General features: G+C 40.5%; 1 protein-coding gene across 1 annotated transcript in view; it reads left to right on the forward strand.

Annotated features, from left to right (window-relative positions):
- The window catches only part of PSMD1 (proteasome 26S subunit, non-ATPase 1), a 143,730-nt gene that overhangs the window by 89,907 nt on the left and 31,434 nt on the right, over nt 1-22,389 (forward strand). The window contains exons 17-19 of the mRNA XM_014585241.1: nt 754-868; nt 8,335-8,451; nt 21,086-21,188. Coding sequence (XP_014440727.1) covers nt 754-868; nt 8,335-8,451; nt 21,086-21,188 — 335 coding nt within the window. The remainder of the gene's footprint in view (nt 1-753; nt 869-8,334; nt 8,452-21,085; nt 21,189-22,389) is intronic.

Raw genomic sequence — 22,389 nt, forward strand, 5'->3', positions numbered from 1 at the left:
GCCGGGTCCCCGGGGGTCATAATAGTATATATAGTCTTTTTAAAAAGACTTCCCTAGGGATTAGTAGATGGCTTGCTGGTTAAGGTGATGGACTACTAGTGGCTTGAACATCACACCAGGTACATGTTTGTGCATGCCTAAAATCCCAGCAAGAGAATGAGGAGAAGGGATTGAGGCATGGTCATCCCCTCCAGAGGGTGATTTCTCACTGTTTCTCACGTGCCAGTGAGCACACGTGTCCTATGATTAAAACCTTAAAAAAAAGAAAAACACTTTTCTGGGCCAGTGGTGGCACTGCTAAGGTGGCTGGATCTCACCTTAACTTCACAGTTTGAGTCCCAAACTCTGCAGCTCAGAAACATGCCAGATTCCTGTGCACCCAAGATTCCAAAAGGAGAATGGAGGAGAAACAACTGTGGTGTGGCCATCCCCTCAGAATGTTTTCTCCCCTCGCCACACACACACACCCTGTTTTTCTCTGGCAAGTACACATGCCCTATAACAGATTTTAAAAAAACAAATGCCAGGTGTCTATGCACACATGCCCCAAATTCAAGCAGGATGGAGAGAGAGAAGAGAAGGGATCGTGGCATGACCATGCCCCAGTGGAGCCCTCCCTCCCCAATCTCCTCTCTCTAAATTACACATACCCTTTGGCAATTCAAACAAACAAAGAAACTTGATTGAGATTTTCCATCTTGATTTAAAATATATTGGCTACAACATCATGTCCATTCTTTGTGTTTCTGTCAGGACACCTGAACAGTGCCCGAGCGTGGTTTCTTTGCTGTCAGAGAGTTACAACCCCCACGTGCGCTATGGAGCCGCAATGGCCCTGGGGATCTGCTGTGCCGGAACAGGAAACAAGGTAAGGCCCACGGCTAAGCAAGGCAGCTCTTCCTGGCGCCAGACTGTTTTCCCTTGTAAGAAAGTCTGTGTACGGCTGTAAAAATACAAGTACAGTGTTACGTGCAAGATTGACTGCCTCACAAAGCTGCCCAGTATCTTCTCACTGTTACGCTGTCTTGCCCAAAGCCTCCCAGGAACAAAGCGTCAGATTATGTGGCTATGGATAGCTGTAACTGAAACACTGATGTTTCTTTTTAAAATCATTGATTAAAAAAAGAGGAGAAATAAGTTTTTTCTTCAAAGAACTACTTGGATTGTTTTATTAATATATGGTTATTTTACATGCTTAATTTGTATAATGGTTACGTGGTAATCAGGGTTCTCATCTGAAACTGCCAAAATAAACTCTCAGCATTTCTGTCTTAAGCAAGTAACTTACATGCCATTTGCCCATTTTGTCGTCTCTAAGAGGTAACTACGTTGGTTAAACCCTCCAAAGTTTCATAACTAAAGAGATTGTGTTAGGTAAAATGATGATTTGAAAACATAATTCATCGTGAGATTCATAAAGAAATACATTATCACTTAAACAACAGGTTTTCCTGTTTCTCGGCAGTGACATGATCGTCCCACTTTGTCACTCAGCACACATCTTGGACACTTTCAAAAATAAACCTTTTCTTACAACGAAAGGTGTGTGTGTGTTGCAGGGGGAGAACGTGGTTATGCTTCAAGTGTCTTAGATCAGTGGGAAAGGAGTCACTTTTTTGTCATCTGTTGTTCAAACACAATAGTGTATGTTTATTGATTGATTCTGGGAATTTAAATTTTCATTTGTATGACTTATTCTCTAATAAAGGGTATTAGTATTGAATATGAATAACCTTTTTAGTCACATGAGATATAATTGACGCTAAGAATAAAAATAGATTATTTTCAGACTGGCCCCAAAGCCTTAAGTGGTTAAGGAAGCCAGATCCCACATGGCCAGCCACATTTGAATTCTTGTCACGTAGGCTTGGAAAACACACTGGGTGTGTGTGCTCAAAATTCTAAGATGAAGAAATGGAGAAGGGTTTGTGGTATGAACAATGAACACACCTTATGGAGTGCTTTATTTATCCCTTTCTCTCTTTCTGTCTCTGTATCTCTCTGGTTAGTGCAGATGCCCACTGATGATTTAAAAACAAACAAACAAGAAAAGGTGTTTTTATTACATGTGGCAGGAATTGTGTAAAAATTTATAGAGGACCCAGCTGCAGTGGTGCAGCAGCAGTGCAATGCTATATTGCTGGAGGTCACATGAGAACTGAAGGTTCTTGGGTCCACCTGTACACACTGGGTGTGCACACTTAGGATCCTGGCTGGCTGAGAAGGCTGCTGGGCAGTTGAGGGGTATCACAGACTAGGATCTGTTGAGGGTTCTTGTCTGTCTCTCATTCTTAAGAAACTTTACAAAAGAAATTTACAGAGACATCCCGTTTCATTATTTTATCCCTACCTATTCTCTTACTTTGCCTTTTCCTCATAGCACTTTTACCACCTGACATATTTTACACCTACTTATTTACCGTCTGTCTCTTTCCACTGAAATGTAGGTCCCTGAAAACAAAATATTCACTCTCAGAAGCTAAAATCATACATGGTACATAGTAGACTCTCAGTAGATATTTGTTGAATGAGTGATAGGTGGCAAGATCATTTAGGAATACAGTGGTGAGAGTTGACTGTGTGCCACAGCAGTCTCACATCAGAACCACTGTTCAAATCTCCAGCCTGTTCATCCTGAAACACACCAGACACACACACAATTGCCCACTATCTGACAGGCAGAAGGACTGTCGGAAAGAGATTGTGACGTGACCAGACTCCATGGAGGGTACTCATTTCTCTTGCTGGTGTGCGCGTGCGCGCTCTCTCTCTCTCTCTCTCTCTCTCATATGAATACTCACATGCTCTATTATGAACTCTTTTTTTTTTAAATCTAATAGTAAACAAATTGGACATCATCCTTGCCCTCATAGAATTTTTTGTTTTTTAAATGTTTTAATTTCTTTTGGGGGAACATTTCTTACATGGGAATGTATCTTCGTTTTTATTAGAGATATCATTGGTTTTGTAAGTTGTAGTTCATAGAAATTGACCTTTACTTCTAGGACACTAGGACACATTAGATATGTAAACAAAAGAAGAATATAGTTGGATATCTTATGAAGTATTTTTCAACCCTTATATCTTCAGTTGAGATTTATATCAGGCACCATAAGTTAAATACAAATTAGATCATTTTTTCCAAATTATTCTAAACTTAACATACTATGTAGGAGTAAATATTCTTTGAAACATGGCATCTGACAAATTAATTCAATTAAAAAAATTTTATTACTCACACTGAATGAGTCTGCTTTACTTCTAGATAAACCTGAAAATAACCTATTTTTATTCCCAGCTTCAATTATGTCTTTTTTTTTTTTAAGAGGTTTTTGCTATAGGGCATGTGCACTCGCCAGAAAGACAGAGACAGACAGAGAGACAGAAAGCGAGAGATCACCCCTCAGATGGGTTGGCCACACCGCAATCCCTCTCCTCCATTCTCTTCTTGAGATCTTGGGCACGCACGCACACGCGCCCGGCATGAGTTTAAGCCACTGGGTCCGGGACTCAAACTGTGGTCGACTACATGGGAGTTCAGTGACATAGCCATTATGCTAACTGCTGGTCCCATGTCTTCTTTTTAAAGAATTATTTATTCGCTTTTATTTATCATTATTATTATTTAATTTGCTATAGGGCATGAACACTTCCCAGAGAAAAACAGAGAGAAAGTAAGAAAACAAGCCACTGGGTCTGGAACCTGAACCATGGTTGGCCTTGTGAGAGTCCAGTGCCTTCACTACACCACCTGCTGGCCTCAAGTTATGTCTTACATGACTAAAAAAATTATTCGTATCTATACCCAAACCTTTATTAGAGAAAAAGCCACACAAATGAAAATTAAAATTGACAGAATTAAGAAACTTACACCATTGTGTTTGGACAACAGATGATAAAACAGTGACTCCTCTCTCAATAATATAGACACTAAAATATAACCATGCTTTTTCTACATACACACACACCCTTTGTTATAAGAAAAGGTTCATTTCTAGATAGTACCTATATGACTGAGTGTTATATTTTTCTTTTCCTTTTTTTTTTTTGGTAAGGTTTTTGCCTTAGATCACATGTACTCGCCACAGAGGGAAAGCAGGAAACTACCTCTCAGGGCAATGGCCACACCACAATCCCCTTCTACATTCTTGTCTCAGGATTTTGGTTGCACACACACACATGTGCCCGGAGTGATTTATCAAGCCCCCACATCTGGGACTTGAGCTACTGTCAGCCATAGGGGAATCCAGCACCTTAACCACCACACCCCCTGCTGGCCCTGGTACTTTTATCTTTTTAAAATCTGAAATTTTGAGGGTGGCATAATGGTTATGCTACTAGACTTTCATGTGACCAACTAAAGTTCGAGTCTCAGATCTGGCAGCTTAAAATTCACACAGGGCGCACGTGTGTGTGTGTGCGTGCATGCGCGTGCACGCCCAGAATCCCAAGAGGAGAAGGGGGAAGGATTGTGGTATGGGCTTCCTCTTTCCAGGAGGGTGATTTCTCACTTTCTATCTCTCTGGCAAATGCACGCGCCCTATAACAGAAATCTCTCTTTTAAAAATCTGAAAATTTGTTTATTCTTTTTTTTTTTTTTTTAAGAGGTTTTTGCTGTAGGGCGCGTGCGCTCGCCAGATAGAGACAGAGAGACAGAAAGCGAGAATCACCCCCCAGGAGGGATGGCCATGCCACAGTCCCTTCTCCATTCTCCTCTCAGGATCTTGGGCATGCACGCACACGTGCCCAGCGTTGAGTTTTAAGCCACCGGGTCCAGGACATGAACCTCAGTTGACTACATGGGAGTCCAGTGACATAGCCATTACGCTAACCGCTGGTCCCAAAATTTGTTTATTCTTAAATGTACTCTTTTTCTTTCCTTTTTTTTTTTTTTTTTTTTTTGGAGTAGTTTTTGCTGTAGAGCATGTGCACTCTCCAGAAAGACAAAGGGAGACAGAGGGACAAAAAGCGAGATATCACCCCCTGGGGGGAAGGCCACATCCCAGTCCCTTCTCCATTTTCTTCTCAGGATCTTGGGCACTCGTGCACACACGCTGGGCATGAGTTTAAACCTCCAGGTCTGGGACTTGAACCGTAGTTGACTACATGGGAATCCAGCGACATAGCCGTTATGCCAACAGTGACATAGCCATTATGCCAACTGCTGGTCCCAAATGTACCCTTTTTTAAAGAATTATTTTTTTAATTACATTTGTTTTTATTTCTTTAATTTGTCCAGAGAGAGAGAAAGGGAAAGCGAGAAAGCAAGCCACCACGTCTGGGTCTCAAACCACGGTCGGCCATGTGGGAATCCAGCATCCTTGACTACCATGCTACCTGCCAGCCCCATTCTTAAATGTACCTTTGAGGTTCTATTATATATCTCAAAGGCCAAGTTATTGTTTTAAACTTATAAGTTGGAAATTTTCTTATATTTTTATCATGACTAATTCATAAATAATTCATAAAGAATATGGACAATATATGTTTAAAAAATATACTCTCCTGCATGGTATCATTAAATTCCTTCAATGAAAGGAGAAGAAAGGATACACATCTGGTATGTGTATTATCTGTTAATAACTCTGCCTTTTAAAAGTATGTGAGTCGGGACCGGCAGATGACATAATGGTTACATTGCTGGACTCCCAAGTAGTTGACCACAGTTCAGACCTGGCGGCTTAAAACTCAACATGTGTTGGGACCAGCAGTTGGCATAATGGCTATGTCACTGGACTCCCACAGTACCACAGTTGACTGTGGTTTTAGTCCCGGACCCGGTGGCTTAAACTCACACCGGGCACGTGTGTGTGCGTGCCCAAGATCCCAGGAAGAGAAGGGATTGCGGCGTGGTCATCCCCCCTGGAGGGTGATTTCTCACTTTCTGTCTCTATGTCTCTCCCTGTCTTTCTGGCGAGTGCATGCGCTCTGTAGCAAAAAAACCTTTCCAAAAAATAAAAACTCACATGAGTGCATGTTTGCATGCATGCATGCCCATAATCCTGAGGGGAGAATGGAGGAGATGGGATTACTTCGTGGCCATCTGCCCTTGGAGGTGATTTCTTGCTTTCTTTCTCTTCTGTCTCTGTCTCTGTCTCACTGGCAAGCACACACTCACTATAGCAAAAATCTCTTAAAAAAAAAAAAAGTATGTAAGTCCACATGTAAGGAGTCTAAAGTAATTTTCCAAAAAAGGAGTCAATTTATTTTCCTTTTCTTGATTTTGGTGTACTGAATTAAGATATAAATTTGAAATTTTTATAAATCTATTGCTATCTTCCTCTTAGATGTATACCTATTTTAGGACCTCATGTGGGACATTGTGTTGTAAAATGGTACTTCCCAAAACTCCTATGGGGTATTAATAGAAGTTGTATGGGGCAAAAGAGTTCTTGGTCAATACAGTGGGCAATTGCTGAGATAAACAAAATTTGAGTGGTTGTTACAAGGCATCTTAGAGCCTTTGTTTATACCTGTATTCCTTCCTTATATACAATATACTTCTTTTGAATCTGCAAGAGAAGGTGATACCTAGTATGCAGGAACTCCCAAATGTATTTAATTCTTTGTGAAAGAGGATTATGTTTAGAAGAATATGTTGGAGAAATACTGGTAAGCATTTTGGGTAATATTATCACATGTGATTTTTGCCAAGTGTATAAACTTGAAATCTATTCTTTTTTTTTTTTTTCTTTAAAGAACTTTATTTATTTATTTTTATTTGACCAGAGAGGAACGGGTGGAGGTGGATGAGAAAGCAAGCCACCATGTCAGAGACTCAAACTGTGGTCGGCCATGTGGGAATCCAACGCTCTTAACCATCATGCCTCCTGCTGGCCCCTGAACATGAAATCAGTTCTAATCTATTTGATTTAATTGTTTTCCCATTTACTAGCAATAAAATCTTTTTTGTTTAGTTTTGTTTCTTTTAATTTAATTTGTAAAATTAAGTCTTGTAAAATCATCTAAGATATTATATTACCCTAGTATTTGAGGAAGTTGAATACATAATACAGATTTTAGAGTCAAACTAGCAAGAGTTTGTTACTTTTTTTTTTTTTTTTTTTTTGAGAAGTTTTTGCTATAGGGCACTTCGCTCGCCAGACAGACAGAGAGACAGACAGGGAGATAGAAAGCTAGAAATCACCCCCCAGGGAGGGTGGGCACGCCACAATCCCTTCTCCTCCATTCTCCTCTCGGGATCTTGGGCACGCACACACACCCGCCCGGCGTGAGTTTAAGCCACTGGATCCAGTACTCAAACCATGGTCAACTACATGGGAGTCCAGTGACATAGCCATTACACCAACTGCTGGTCCCAAGAGTTTTACTTCTGAAGGTAGCTTTGGGGAAGTTACTAAACCTTTCTAACTGTTTCTTTGTTTATAAGAATTATTTTGTGTTGGTTGTTTTCCTTTTTTTTCTTTTTTTAATTGTCAGAAAGTGCCTGTGCTAGCCTAGCCAGGTTGAGAGAGAGAAAGTGATTCCCATAGGGTATGGTCATGCCTGAATCCCTTTTCCTCCATTTTTCCATCCTGTTGGGATTTGGGGCGTGCACAGTACATACCTAGCATGTTTTTTAAGCTACTAGGACTGGGATTCAAACCACAGTCAATCATGTGGGGTATGATTCCCCTAACCACTAGACTACAGGGCCAACTTTAATTTTTTAGTTTTTATTTTGTTTGGAGGGATTTGTTTTGGTTTTGGATTAAGATAATTACATAGGATAAGATACATAAAATACTTAGATACTTGGTACTGTAAACTAATTGTTTATCAAATGTTAATCTCATGTCTTTTAAATTTTCTTTTATTTATTTTTTTTTTTGGAGAGGTTTTTGGTATAGGGCACTTGCGCTCACCAGAAAAAAAGAGAAAGAAAGAGAGACAGAAATTGAGAAATCATCCCCCAGAGGGGATGGCCACGCCACAATCCCTTCTCCTCCATTCCCCTCTCAGGATCTTGGGCACACATTCACATGCGCCTGGCATGAGTTTAAGCCACTGGGTCCAGGACTCAAACCGCGGTTGACTACATGGTAGTTCATTGACATAGCCAATATGCTAACAACTGGTCTATCTAAATTTTCTTAGGACCATTTTTATTTTTACCTCAAGACAGCAGCATTCTGGTTCCAAAGCTGCTTTTTCACTGACTATCATTTATATTGAAACTTATATAAAGCATACTCAGTTCTGAACTACAGTGTTCAAATAATCATAAATTAACTTGCTACTACACTGTTGGATGAAAATATTGGCAGAACATGACAGTAACTAGTTTAAAAATCCAAATATCTCAACTTTAAAGCTTTTTTTTAATGCTTTCAGGAAGCAATTAATTTGCTAGAACCAATGACAAACGACCCTGTGAACTACGTGAGGCAAGGGGCTCTCATAGCTTCAGCTCTCATCATGATCCAGCAGACTGAAATCACTTGTCCAAAGGTAAGCACATAAAGCAGCTCTGTGGCAGAGAACCAGCTGGGCTTTCCTTTGGCAGCTTACCTTCTTTTGATGATAATTTTACTTCAAATATATGAACACTGAAATCACTGGATGTAGAGCATAATAGAGCATAAGAGAATGGAAGAACTTTAAATATGTAATACTCTTTAAGTATATCTTTGCAAATGTATGGTCACTTTGTTAATTTAAGTATATAGCCACACTCGAAAAGTTAGAACTCCTGGGTGGTTAAATCATAACATCTACTTTTTTTCTCCCACTGTCCTTTTAAAATTTTTTAATCACATTAACTTCTTCAGGTTGCAGACATTCCATGACTTTTTCAATCCATCCCTCCAAGATTACAAAAGCCCTGCAGTCACTTTATATGGTCTATACCAACTTACTTTAGTCTGTTGGAATGTCATCACCCTCTTGGGTGATCCTCTAGGGCAAGGTTTCATAGCGTGGTTTTCTTTCCTGCTTGACCCACATCTGCTCCACAGAAAGATGTCTGTGTATTAAGCCTTTCTTAGAGTAGAAATCTCACAGACTGCTGGCGCTGGTACCTTAGCCAGAGGCTCTGTGTCTCTACGCGCCAGGTGTCGGTGCACAGCATCCCTTACCATGTTGAGCATGCCACGTGGTTCCTACAAAATGCTTTTATCTATGCATGGAGGAAGGGGAAAGACTCGTAACACAACCTTCCCCAAAGAGATCCTCTTCACACATCTGCCCCAATCGATACCTGCCCTGCGAGTGACTCTATAATGGATTTCAAGGCACCCGTTCTAAAATTTCCTCCAGACATTCTCTTAGATCACAGGTCAGTGTTTGATATCTATTGTATCTCAGCATTTCAGCCAAAACTTCTGATTCTCTTAAACAGAAAATGCATATATCTTATCTACATGTACTATACCATCTTTGGTATATTAAATAGATTTTATAGCTAATGCAGTAATTTCATGTCTTCTAATTCTTAATTTAGGGGTAGGCCATTTAACAGCCTTGCTTTATTCTGCCTGTATATAAGAAGCAGTCATATTGACATCAATAAAAAAACTCTTGGCCTTCTATTTTCTGACTCATGGAGCAGATATATAACACCTTCATATTCAGGAAAGTAGATTTGTCAGAGTGGAGAAGAGGAAAATGTTTATAACTCTGCAATTTATTCCAATTGCATAGAGCTTTCTTTAATAAATTGAGTTTTCAAGCAGTTGCTATCTTTTTTGTTTCATTTATCCATTGCCTTTTTTTTCCTCCCCTCCCCCTCAGAATCAGTTTTAAGACTTCCAAAAAAATAGAATTATATTATTGGAAGATAATATCGGACTTCTCATTATTTAATTTACTATATCTTCTAGAACAGGTAGCTTTCCAAACACTGGCCACATTTCTTTTTGTTTTTTAATGTAGCAGCTATTATATAAGTAGTTTTTGTATCTTTTATTTCTGCTTTTGATCTTCTGCTGATTGAAGTCATTAAGGACGCACGTTTAGACCTGTACCTCCTCTGATAGTAATATACAGAAACTTACTCACTTTGACTTCACATGTTGTTTTCATATTATTTGTAATGTCAACCAAACAAGTGTTTTACCATCTTCCCAGCCTCTGCTGTAGGATTTCATTGATTTTTATATTCATAACCTCTATACAAACGATGGCAGAGCCCTTTGGGGATAGGGTAGGGTTGAGTAGGCGTGTAGTTTGAAAACCATTCTACTCTAATAAATTTCATATTTAGAAAAAGTGATGAGCTGGCTCCATGACCTCGTGACTAAAGCAGCTGGAACCAACATGACCGACCTCACTGTTTGAGTCCCAGACCCAACATCATGAGAAATACGCAAAGCACATGTGCATACATGCCCAAGTCCTGGAAGGAGGAAGAGATGGAAGAGAAGGAGTTGTAGTGTGACCATTCTCTATGGGAGATGCTTTCTCTTCTCTCTCTCTCTCTCTCTCTTTTTTTTTTGGGGGGGGGAGAGCTTTTTCTATAGGGCGTGTGCAGTCACCAGACAGATACAGACAGAGAGACAGAAAGTGAGAAATCACCCCCCGCCCCCGGGGGGGATGACCACACTGCAATCCCTTCTCCTCCATTCTCCTCTCGGGATCTTGGACACACACATACACACGCCCGGAGTGAGTTTTAAGCCACCAGGTCTAGGATGCAAACCACGGTCGACTACATGGGAGTCCAGCGACATACCCATTACACTAACTGCTGGTCCCTCTTCTCCCTCTCTCTTCTTCTGTCTCTCTTAGCAAGCACACATGCCCTCTAGCAAAAAAGAAAAAGTGAAAAGAAATTAAATCCTTAATTTTTAAAATGTTTTATTGCTAAAGGGCAAAAGACACATGCATTCACCGGAGAAAGAGAAAGCACCCCTAACAGACGGGGCGCATTCACGCTGCATTCTTTTTCCCTATTTTTCTATCCTGTCAGGATTTTAGGCATGCACACACATACACACAGCAGTTTTTCAAAATGAGTCAGGACTCAAACTGCCGGCAGTCATGTGGGGTCCAGTTCCCAGTGTTTGGAACTTAACTGCTGCACTATGGGGCCGGCCCTTAATCATTCCAAGAAATGGTATGGTTGTATAGGACACATCTTGTCTTCAGGTTGTATTGGAATCTTGGTTGCGATTAAGAATGTTGAATTGAAGGGTGGATTCCACAGCACAGCAGATAAGTGCTGTGCAAAGGGAGCTGGATCCCACATGCTGATTATGGTATAAATATTGGTCCCAGCAGCTTGAAAAACTGCAGGTATGGTTATGTGTGTGCCCCAAATCCCAACAAATGGGGAGGAAAGATTGAGGTGTGCCTGTGCCTTCTGGCAGTAATAGAGTCGAAATAGAGTTGTAGCTGGTGGCCTTTGCCATTAAAATAAAGTAGGTGGACATATGTAAACATATACACCTGTGAACTACAGATGCAAAACTATACATGACGGTATAAAACTCAAAAATCCTTTCACAAAACTATCCCTTAGGGCAGGACCAGTAGATGGTGTAATAGTTACATTGCTGGACTCCCACGTAGTCAATGGCATTCGCATTCCAGGCCTGGTGGCTTAAACTCAACGCTGGGCGTTGTGTGCATGCGTGCCCAAGATCCCAAAAGGAGATTGGAGGAGAAGGGATTGCAGCATGACCATTCCCCCTGATCGAGTGATTTCTCACTTTTTGTCTCTCTTTGTCTTTCCAGTGAGCAAAAATCTCTCTTAAAAAAGAAAAAAAAAAAAACCTTAGAGTGAAATTGTTATTCGGTTTATAAATTCTTAAAAGTTTTTCTATTTCATTATTTACTGCTATTTTGTAAGTGATAACGCACTTTATGGACTACAGTTTATTTATCATGGTTCTCTTATCTGATAATTGATAAGAAGACAACATTAACGTTCTTGGTGTGGTATGCTATGTTTTGTCAAAAAGAAAAGGCTATTAATAAGCCCTTAAAGAGAAGTAAATTCTCAAGGAAAGAGTCTTAGTTGCAAGGCTGCAAACCAGTCCATAAAATGAAGTGGAAATGACTAAAAGCAAAGATCACATGTTATTTTAATCAAGAATTATGACCCCCCCTCCTTAAGGGAATCTAAAAGGGAAATTCTCAGATATTTGGTGACATTCACAGTGGAAATTTCCATTGGAACTGTTTTTTATCATATATGTCACACCTTCAACATTGTGCTAAACACATTGTGGTCTCAGTTTAAGTAACTCCAGTATATCTTTGCTTTCCTGTGGGTCTCTCACTTGCTCACTCTGACATAGACCCAGGAATATACATATACCCTTGCATGAATAAAAATCCACTTTAGCCCTCAGACCAGAGATTTTCTTTTCTTTTCTTTTCTTTTTTCTTTCTTTCTTTCTTTTTTTTTTTTTTTTTTTTTTTTTTTTTTTTTTTTTTTTTTTTTTTTTTTTTTTTTTTTTTTACTATAGGGCTTGTGCATTCCCCTAAAAGAGACAGAGGAACAGAGAGAAAATGAGAAAGCATCTCCCCAGAGGGGGCAGCCATACTGTAATGCATTCTCCTTCATTCACCTCAGGATTTGGGGCATGCACACATGTGCATGTTTCTCAAGCCACTGGGTCCGGGATTCTAACCACAGAGGACCATGTGGGATCCAGCCCCCTTAGCTACCATGCCACCAACTAGCCCACGATTCACATTTTTTTAGGTTTATTTGTTTCTTCCATGAAAGAGACACAGACAAGCACCCCCGACAGGGTCTTCACACCCTGATCCACGCAAGCCTCCTCCAGCCAGTGCATGTTTGGCGCGAATCAGGTCTCAGAACACAAACAGGACTGTCCCATGTGGGTCCATTTGCATTTCCACCATGCCACCATCTGACCCCTAGAGGTTCATATTTAACCTAGAATAATATCCTTTTATAGGTCCTTGGAGCTATTTTCTCTCCAGAACTCAAGATACCTATTTATGAAGAATCTATTTTTTGTTTTTCTTGTCAAATGAAATCTACATTTACCATTTTTATTTTTTAAGAGAGATTTTTGCTATAGGATGCATGTGCTCACTGACGAGATAGAAAGTGAGAAATCAGTCCCCAGGGGGGATGGCCACACCACAGTTCCTTCTCCATTCTCCTGTCAGGATTTTGGGCACACATGCACACTCGTCTGGCACAAGTTTGAAACCACCAGGTCTGAGACTCCAACCATGGTTGGCCATGTGAGAGTCCCGTGACATAACCATTACACCATCTACTTGGTCTCACCAGTTATTTAAACATGTGTTTTATCGTGTGTAAAATCAGATCAAACTATTAAATGTAAGAGTGGGACCTAATGCTCCTCCTTCCCTAACGTCTTCTGGCCCAAGGCCTGGTCTAGGGCAACTTCTCCAATATTAGCATGTTCCCTCTTGAAAGTAGGATCATGTTTAGCCAAGCTTGCTTAGCTTCCACAGTTCTAAAGTAAATCATGGTTTGGATAGATTAGGCTTTTGTGGGCCATCTTGGTAACCTAGAAATATTACTGTAGCGGGCAGTCCAGCTGATGATGTGGTGCAAGCCTTCTTAGTGGTTTAAGTCCCAGACCAGCGCTTAACTACTGGATGGTAGGACCAACCCATGAGCATGAAATTTTATATTTTAAGATGTTTTGCAGCATAACACAGTTACAAGTAATAATGTGTATTACCATACTGTTGCCTTAAGATAGGAACTTCAGGGCTAACCAGTGGCGTGAAGGTTTAGGTGCTGGATCCCAGGTAGCCAACTATGCGGTTCAAGTCCCAGACCCAGTGGCTTGAAAAATCACGCCAGGTGCCTGTGCACGCATGCTCAAAGTACCAAGAAGAGAATAAAAAGAGAAGGGATTGTGGTGAAGCCATTACCCCTGGGAGGTGATTTCTCATTTTCCCTCCCTCCCTCTCTTTCTCTTTGCCTGGAGAGAGCATGTACCCTGTGACAAAAAAAAAAAAAAAGAGAGAGAGAGAGAGAGATAGGGATTTTTTTTTTTTGAGAGAGATTTTCACTGTAGGGCGCGTGCGCTCGCCAGACAGACAGAGAGAGACATAGAGACAGAAAGCGAGAAATCACCCCCCAGAGGGGATGGTCACGCCGCAATCCCTTCTCCTCCATTCTCCTCTCGGGATCTTGGGCACGCACGCACACGCGCCCGGCGTGAGTTTTAAGCCACCGGGTCCGGGACACGAACCGCGGTCGACTACGTGGGAGTCCAGCGACATAGCCATTACGCTAACTGCTGGTTCCCGAGAGAGATAGGGATTTGGACTCATGGTATCAATAGTAATGAAAAGACTGCAAGAAACTACTAGCAACAATGTAATACTAGTGAAATTGAAAAGGAAACTGAAAACATCACATGGAATCCTGAGAGAAGAATAAAAATCACTTTCATTTTGGACATGTTGAATTTGAGACGACAGCAGGTCATTTGGAAGCATAGTAAAAAGGTCAGAACTGAATAGAGAGCTTTGGGAATTAGCCATAAATAAATTATATAAATCCTTAGCCCTTTATCTACAACTACAAAATCCAGAAGGCTCTGAGACCTAAAGGGGTTTGTTTTTAAGAACTCACTTGGCTGCAAAATCTGACCCTATTATGAACTCATTTATAGGCTTTACCCTACTTAGGAAAAAATTCATCTATTTTGCTGCTGCAGAAATATTACTTTGTTTGATCATAGCATATTGTCCCATGCCCCACTACAGTGTATGTTAGCTTTTTTTTTTTTTTTTTAAGAGAGATTTTTGCTATAGGCACTCGTGCTTCCCAGAAAGACAGAGGGAGAGAGAGAGAGAGAGAAAGTGAGAAATTACCCCCGGGGGGGGATGGCCATGCCACAATCCCTCCTTCTCCATTCTCTTGGGATCTTGGGCACACACGCACACACACCCAGTGTGAGTTTTAGGTTGCCAGATCCGAAACTCAAACTGTGGTTGACTACTTGGGAGTCCAGCAAGTAACCATTTTGCCATCTGCTGGTCCCCAGCTTAATTTTTTTTAAATAATTACTTATTTTTATTTATGTATTTATTTATTCATTTTAATTTGCTATAGTGCACATGCACTCACCAGAGAGAGACAGAGAGAGACAGAGAGAGAGGGAAAGTGAGAAAGCAAGCCACCAGGTTTAGGATTCAAACCACTATCATTCGTGTGGGAGTCCAGCGCCTTAACTACACTGCCACCTGCTGGCCCCAGCTTTCTAATTTTCTTTTTTTTTTTATAGACAGTAGTTTAGTTTATTTTAATATCCGTCATGCCATGAATTCATAGGGAATAGGTTTCAGAAGCTCAAGCTCCTTTCCATTGGTTCTCACAAAGTATGCTTCTGAGTGGAGCAGGCTGGCGCTTCGGATGAACTCATGGACCTTTTCTCTTTGGCTTCCTTTTTCTGGTCATACATTTTAGAAAGCTATCTCTGCTCTAAGAATGTTTAATATGCCCAGTAAGCACATTAATTCTCTTGGCAAGAATCTTGCCCTTGTTCATTTAGAACAATATCAGCAGCATGCTGGGTAACATTGTAGACTTCTATTTTTGCCATGGTAACATTTGTAGGGCATTCCTTTTTGAAAGAACCCATTCCCTTAATGTCTACAATATCACCTTTCTTGTAGATTCACTTGTATATTGCCAAAGAACCCACTCTGTGTTTTCCAAAAGGCCTAGAGAACATATATTGGGTGCCTCTTCTCTTTCTCTGTGTGTCCATCATTTTGGTGAATTATTAGAAAATGGTGGTTCCGACCAAAAAGAACATTAAATTTTTTTCCTTTTTAGTTTTGTTGTGGGGTGTGTGCACTCACGAGAGAGACACAGAGAGAGAGAAGGAAGGTAAGAAATCACCCCCTACCAGAAGGGAAACCACTATGCAATCTCTTCATTCTCCTCTCAGGATTTTGGGCATGTACATGCATGCGCTGGTGTGATTTTCAAGAAACCAGTCTGGGACTTGAACCACACAGTCAGCCATGGGGGATCCAGTGCCTTAACCGCTATGCCATGTGCTGTCGTTTTTTTAACCCCTTGATTTTTTTTTTCATGTTTGTTTATTCCATGAGAGAGAAAGAGCAAGGAGGTGTGCAGAGACAGACCTCCTAACAGGGTCTTCAGTTTGTGATCTAGCCCAACTGCAGCCAGCCCAGATCCTGGGAATGTGTGCCCACTGTGTACAGGGAGGTTGCAGGAAAGACCCTTTTGTTTGTGGGTCAAGTTGCATTACTGCTACACCTTACCTTGCAAAATTCTCAATTCCAAGATACATTTAGCCTCAAAGATTTTGTAAGGCAAATTATAGACTAGATAGTTGCCATAAGCACAGATGTAATATCAAAGAAAGAGAAAAGAATGAAAATTCCCAGAACTTATCATTGAGGTGCAGTTGCTTTTCTGTAACCAGGAAGACAGACCAAAAAAAAAAAAGAGGGGGGGAGGGGGAGCCAGCAGATGGTATAGTGGGTAAGTCCCTGGACTTTCCCGTGGCCGACCGAGGTTTGAGTTCCAGACCCAGTGGCTGGAAAGTCACACCAGACACATGTGCATGCATGCCCAAGATCCCAGGAGGAGTATAGAGAAAGGATTGAGGTGTGGCCATTTCCCCAGGGAGTGGTTTTTCACTTTCCCTCTCACAGCTTGTGTGTGTGTGTGTCTGTCTGTCTGTCTGTCTGTCTCTCCAATGAACGCACACAGCCTAAGGCAAAAACCGCTAAAAAAAAAAAAAAAGAAAAAAGAAAGAAAGAAAAGGAGAAACATATTCAAATGATAAGTATTAACAGAAACAACTCCAAGGAACTTTATTCCTTTCTCTTTTTTTTAAGGTTTTTATCTTAGGGCACGTGCATTCACCAGAAAGAGAGAGACAGAGGCAGTGAGAGGAAAAGCAAGAAATCACCCAGGAGGGATGGCCACACCACAGTCTCTTCTCCTCTTGGGATTTTGAGCACACGTGCACACAAGCTTGGCATGATTTTTAATCCACCAGGTCCAAGACTCAAATCACAGTTAGCCATGTAGGAGTCCAGTACCATAAGCACTATACCACCTACTGGCCCCAAGAACTTTATTCCTTTCTGCCTGATGTCTCAGAGTGTTTTTAACTCCAGCAGTATAAGGTATAGAGTTAAGAACATGATGACTTTTTTTTTGAGAGATTTTCACTGTAGGGCGCATGCGCTCGCCAGACAGACAGAGAGAGACATAGAGACAGAAAGCGAGAAATCACCCCCCGGGGGGATGGTCATGCCGCAGTCCCTTCTCCTCCATTCTCCTCTCGGGATCTTGGGCACACACGCACACGCGCCCGGCGTGAGTTTTAAGCCACCGGATCCGGGACACAAACTGCGGTCGACTACGTGGGAGTCCAGCGACATAGCCATTACGCTAACTGCCAGTTCCCAGAACATGATGACTTTTAAAAATGCATAGTTTTAGGGCCAGCAGGTGGCATGGTGGTTAAGGTGCTGGATCTCACATGGCGGTCTGCATGGTTCAAGTCCTGGACCCAACAGCTTGGAAAACATGCCGGCACATGTGTGTGCATGCCCAAAATCCTAAGAGGAGGATGAAGGAGAGAAGATTGTGATGCGGCCATCACCCCGGGGGTGAGAGGGATTACATACCCTATAACAACAAAAAGAAAAAAATTAAAGAAAATTCATGCTTTTAGAGATGCAAGTTTTAGATACTCATACACCATGTGGATTAGAGTTGCCTAAATTTTTAGTTGTGTCTTCTGTGAGATTATCATAATATAAAATGAGATGTTACCATTCACCTGCAAGTTCTACTTTATGTTTTATATATGGTACTGTACTACTTATAACAACGTAACTGAGTAAAATCATGATCATCACCCTGACCATAAACTGTGATTTGCAAGCAACCCAGTTGTTTCACCTATCTTTTCTCAGACTTCACATCTGTAATATAAAGGGAGTAGACCAGATGATCTCAGCGTTACTTATCAAATCAAAGATACTGCCCTAGTTGACTATAATAATAATTCTTTACAGAGAATCTTTTTTTCCTTCCAGAGAGATTTTTGCTATAGGGCACATGTGTGAGCAGAGAGGAAAAAAAAGCGAGAAATCACCTCCTGGGAGGAGTTAGCCACGCTGCAGTTTCTTCTCCACTGTCCTCTTAAAACACACACAGTTTTAAGCCATCGAGTCCAGGACTCGAACCTCCATTGACTACATGGAAGTCCAGTGACTTAACCATTACACCATCTGCTGGTCCCTCTTTACAAAGAATTTTAATAATGCAAATTAAGTTACTGCTACATGAGAAATAAAACATGAAATTTTTTAAGTGATGAGCAAAAACTAGCTCTTTAAGGTATTCTGCTTAATATTAAGTAGATATGCCTACTATATATTTACATTAATTTTTTTAATCTTTCAATTTTACTGAGTTTTTTCTGTTGTGTTGACACAATGTTATATTTAAACTTCCCTTTATAATGTACATACAGTGCTTTGTCTAGTGTTTCTTTTTATAAGATCATAAACTATTTCATAAACCTTTTTTCCATTCTATATAAGGTAATGTAACTGTTCATCTAAAATAAGTTTAGAATTAAAGGAATTCGACCTGTTGAACCAAAGTGAAAGCATGAAACCTTAGCATTTTTAAAATTAAAAAGAGGCCAGCCCATGATGTGATAGTTAAGGCAGCTGGATCCCACATGGTCAGCTGTGCGGTTCAAGTCCTAGACCCAGCTGCTTGAAAAACGCATCAGGCATGTGTGGGCATGTGCCCAAAACCCCAATAGGAGAAGGGATTGAGATCTGGCCATCTCCCTTTGGGGTGCTTTCTCACTTTCCCCCTTCTTTCTCTCCAACAAGTACATACACTCCATAATCTAAAAACTAAACTAAAAGGGAATTTGGGAGTGATGTAATCACACTGGGTATTTTAGTTGAGGAAAGTAAGACCTATGGAACTTGTAAGTGGCCATGTGCTGGATTTAGCAGAGTGAGTTCTTTGTTTTTCCCACTGTGTTTTGTTGCTGCCTATGAAAAAAAAATGAGGACTCTGGGCCAACAGGTAGCATGGAGGTTTGGGCACCTGGATCCTACATGACCTATTGTGCAGTTTGAGTCCTTCCTCCGCCCAGCAGCTTGAAAATCACACCAGGCACATGTGTAAGTGTGCCCAAAATCCTGAATGGAGAGTGGTGGAGAAGGGATTGGACAGGGCCATCCCCTCTAGGGAGGTGATTTCTCACTTTCTCTGTCTGTCTCTCTGTCTCTCTCTGGCAAGCAAAACTTTAAAAAAAAAAAAAAAAGGAAAAAAGAGGATCCTATTTACGGAATATTATTTTGTTAATAGTATTTAGGTTGTAGACATAACAGGAAGGACTGATAGTATTCTTCTTCCATATGATAAGACAACCATGCTTTTATAACGTTATATTTTGTATTACATTACATGTGTGTTACCTCATATAACCCCTACAATAGCCATGTTAAAATAAGTATTATAATCCTGGTAGAGATGAAGAAACTGAGGCTGAGAAAAGCTAGTCACCCAAACAGCATGAAAGAATAAAGATACTCATAAGCCAGTTGTCTGATTCTGTATGACTGCCACTGTATTACATTGTGGCCTCGCAGACTACAACAAATGAGCAGCGGAAGAGATTCTGAAAGGGTATGTAATGCAAATGAAAGTCCTTCTAGTAGGAGACTCAAGTTTGGTATCTGCTTTGGGCAGATTTGAGGAGCCCCATGACCATATGTTTCTTGAACAAGTAGCCTTCTTCCTGGGTGCCTACTATTTGAAAAGAACCATTGGGAAAACAGAGAAGTGTAAAACATGGAAGAAGCATAAAATAGTGTTTTTATTGTCACTCAAACAGAGATAAAGGCATCTCTTTCTTTACATATAAAGAAGACATTTTAGGGACCAGCAGTTAGCGTAATGGCTGTGTCGCTGGACTCCCATGTAGTCGACCGTGGTTCGTGTCCCGGACCCAGTGGCTTAAAACTCACGCCGGGCACGTATGCGTGCGTGCGTGCCCAAGATCCCGAGAGGAAAACGGAGGAGAAGGGATTGCGATTTGGCCATCCCCCATGGAGGGTGCTCTCTGTCTGTCTCTGGCGAGTGCATGCGCCCTATAGCAAAAACCTCTAAAAAATTTTTAAAAATACATTTTATAAGATTTTTCTAAATATAAAAGTAATGCATTTTAATTTTAGAAAATACAGAAAAGAGGGACCAGCAGTTGGCATAATGGCTATGTCACTGGACTCCCATGTAGTCCACCACAGTTCAAGTCCTGGACTCGGTGGCTTAAATTCATGCTGGATGCATGTGCATGAGTGCCCAAGATCCTGAGAGGAGAATGGAGGAGAAGGGATTGTGGTGTGGCTGTCCCCCTGGGGGATAATTTCTCACTTTCTGTCTCTCTGTCTCTCTCTTTCTTGTGAGCGAACATGCCCTATAGCAGAAACCTCTCCAAAAAAGAAAAAGAAAAGAAAATGCAGAAAAGAATAGCAAAGCAAACTAAAATTACTAGTAATCCCGCCCTGAGTGTGTCAGCATGCTTTCCATTTGAGTCTGTTCCTTTTAATAAGAGTACCAATTCTGACAATTCTTAGGAAATTAATGTGTGTACAATAATGAAAATCTTTTTATGTGAATGTACTTCATCCAAAATGTACTTCACATAGCTTTGCTGAAGGGTAGTTTACTTTAAGATGGTTCTGGAGGACCATGCCTTTTGGGAAATCAGCAAGGTTGATGGTAAGCAGAGCAGCTGTAATTCAACATGCAGTGAAAGCCTTAGTGTTCGTTTGAACTGTTTAGGCCTGCAGACTAATACTGGAGGCAGTATAAAATCACATTCAGCATTCCCTTGAGCCTGAATCATTCACTGTGGAATGAGGATTGAAAACAGAGCTGGTGCTCTCACAGCGAAAAAGTCCTAACACCCATGATTTCAGCCACAGAACTGTATTGCTTTCAAGTCTGGTCCTTAGCCTTCTCTTTTTGAATGTTGTGAAATTCGGAACTAAGTCTCATTACCATATGAGCAGTCTTATCCCCTGCTCTGAAATGGCACATTAAATGAAGAAAATTCTATTTTAATTCTTTCTTTTGCTCCTTCAGGTGAATCAGTTCAGACAGCTGTATTCCAAAGTCATCAATGATAAGCATGATGATGTCATGGCTAAGTTTGGCGCAATTCTGGCCCAAGGCATACTGGATGCAGGTAATGTTTTTAAATCTTCTAATTATATGACATACTGGCAATGGAATTGAATTGAATTGAATCGGAGGCACAATATTCCTGGAAAAAATTTGGAACCCGCATTTCATAGAAACAATTTTTAGTAGAGTTGTTACAAGTGCTCACCATAAGGGTTTGAGTCCTAGTCCCTTTCAGTTCTAGTTGTATAATCTCAAGAGGTTATTTTCCCTCTGTTTCTGCTTTCTTATTTGTACCTGACAATGTTGGGAGGGTAAAAGTATGTGGAAAGCAGTTAATACAGAGCCTCAGTCTATGTAGTATTCAGTGAGTATTGACTGATTTTTGTTCCTTCTGTTTTCTTAGTAAATATGTTTTAAACAAGTTGACATTGAAAATTTTTTGAGGAAGTAAATTGTTTCAGACAAATTCTAGCAGCCACGTTACTCCTAAAATAAGATAATTCAACTACTTGCTAAATAAGTACAAATGCACACTGAACCTTTTGGCTCTGGAATTTACATTCTTCACTACTACATTATGATTTGTTTTGAAAGATAGAGGGATGTGCTTTCAGTACCGTATACTTTGGGTTCATTGACACATACTCCTCAACGTTATTACTGGTAACTTTTCAATAGAGAAAAAGATTTGTTGTTGAAGTATGTGATTCTTTTTCTTACTGTACTCTTGCCATGACTTTTATTTAATTTTTGCTATGTTGAAAGATGGGGAATAGCAGCTTAGGATTTTTATAGCAGTTCTATTATTAGGGGAGTCTTTTTTTTTTTTTCCATGTTTATCAGCCACGTGTTTTTCTTCTAATAAAAACACTACTTAATAATATTTGTTGCATTCATTCTTTTTACATTCAGCAAGGAATGTATGTATATTTGCAGTAAGAAGAAGGAAAAGAAGGTGGATTTTTTTCTATAACTCTCTTAAATTTTTGGTTTTGGTGTTTTTTCTAGAGATTTTTCCTATAAGGTACATGCCCTGACCAGAGAGACAGAGAGACATAGAGAGATAGAAGGTGAAAAATGATCTGCCAGGGAGGATGGATGGCCATGCCACAATCCCTTGTCCATTCTTCTCTTGGGATTTTGGGCACGCATGCACACTCCCAATGTGAGTTTTAAGTTGCTGAGTCTGGGACTTGAACTGCAGTGGGAGTCCAGCAACATAACCATTATAACATCTTCTGGCCCCTAAGTTTTTGTTTTTA

The sequence above is a fragment of the Tupaia chinensis genome, unplaced genomic scaffold (assembly GCF_000334495.1).
Source record: "Tupaia chinensis unplaced genomic scaffold, TupChi_1.0 Scaffold149383_1, whole genome shotgun sequence".
NCBI lineage: Eukaryota > Metazoa > Chordata > Mammalia > Scandentia > Tupaiidae > Tupaia > Tupaia belangeri.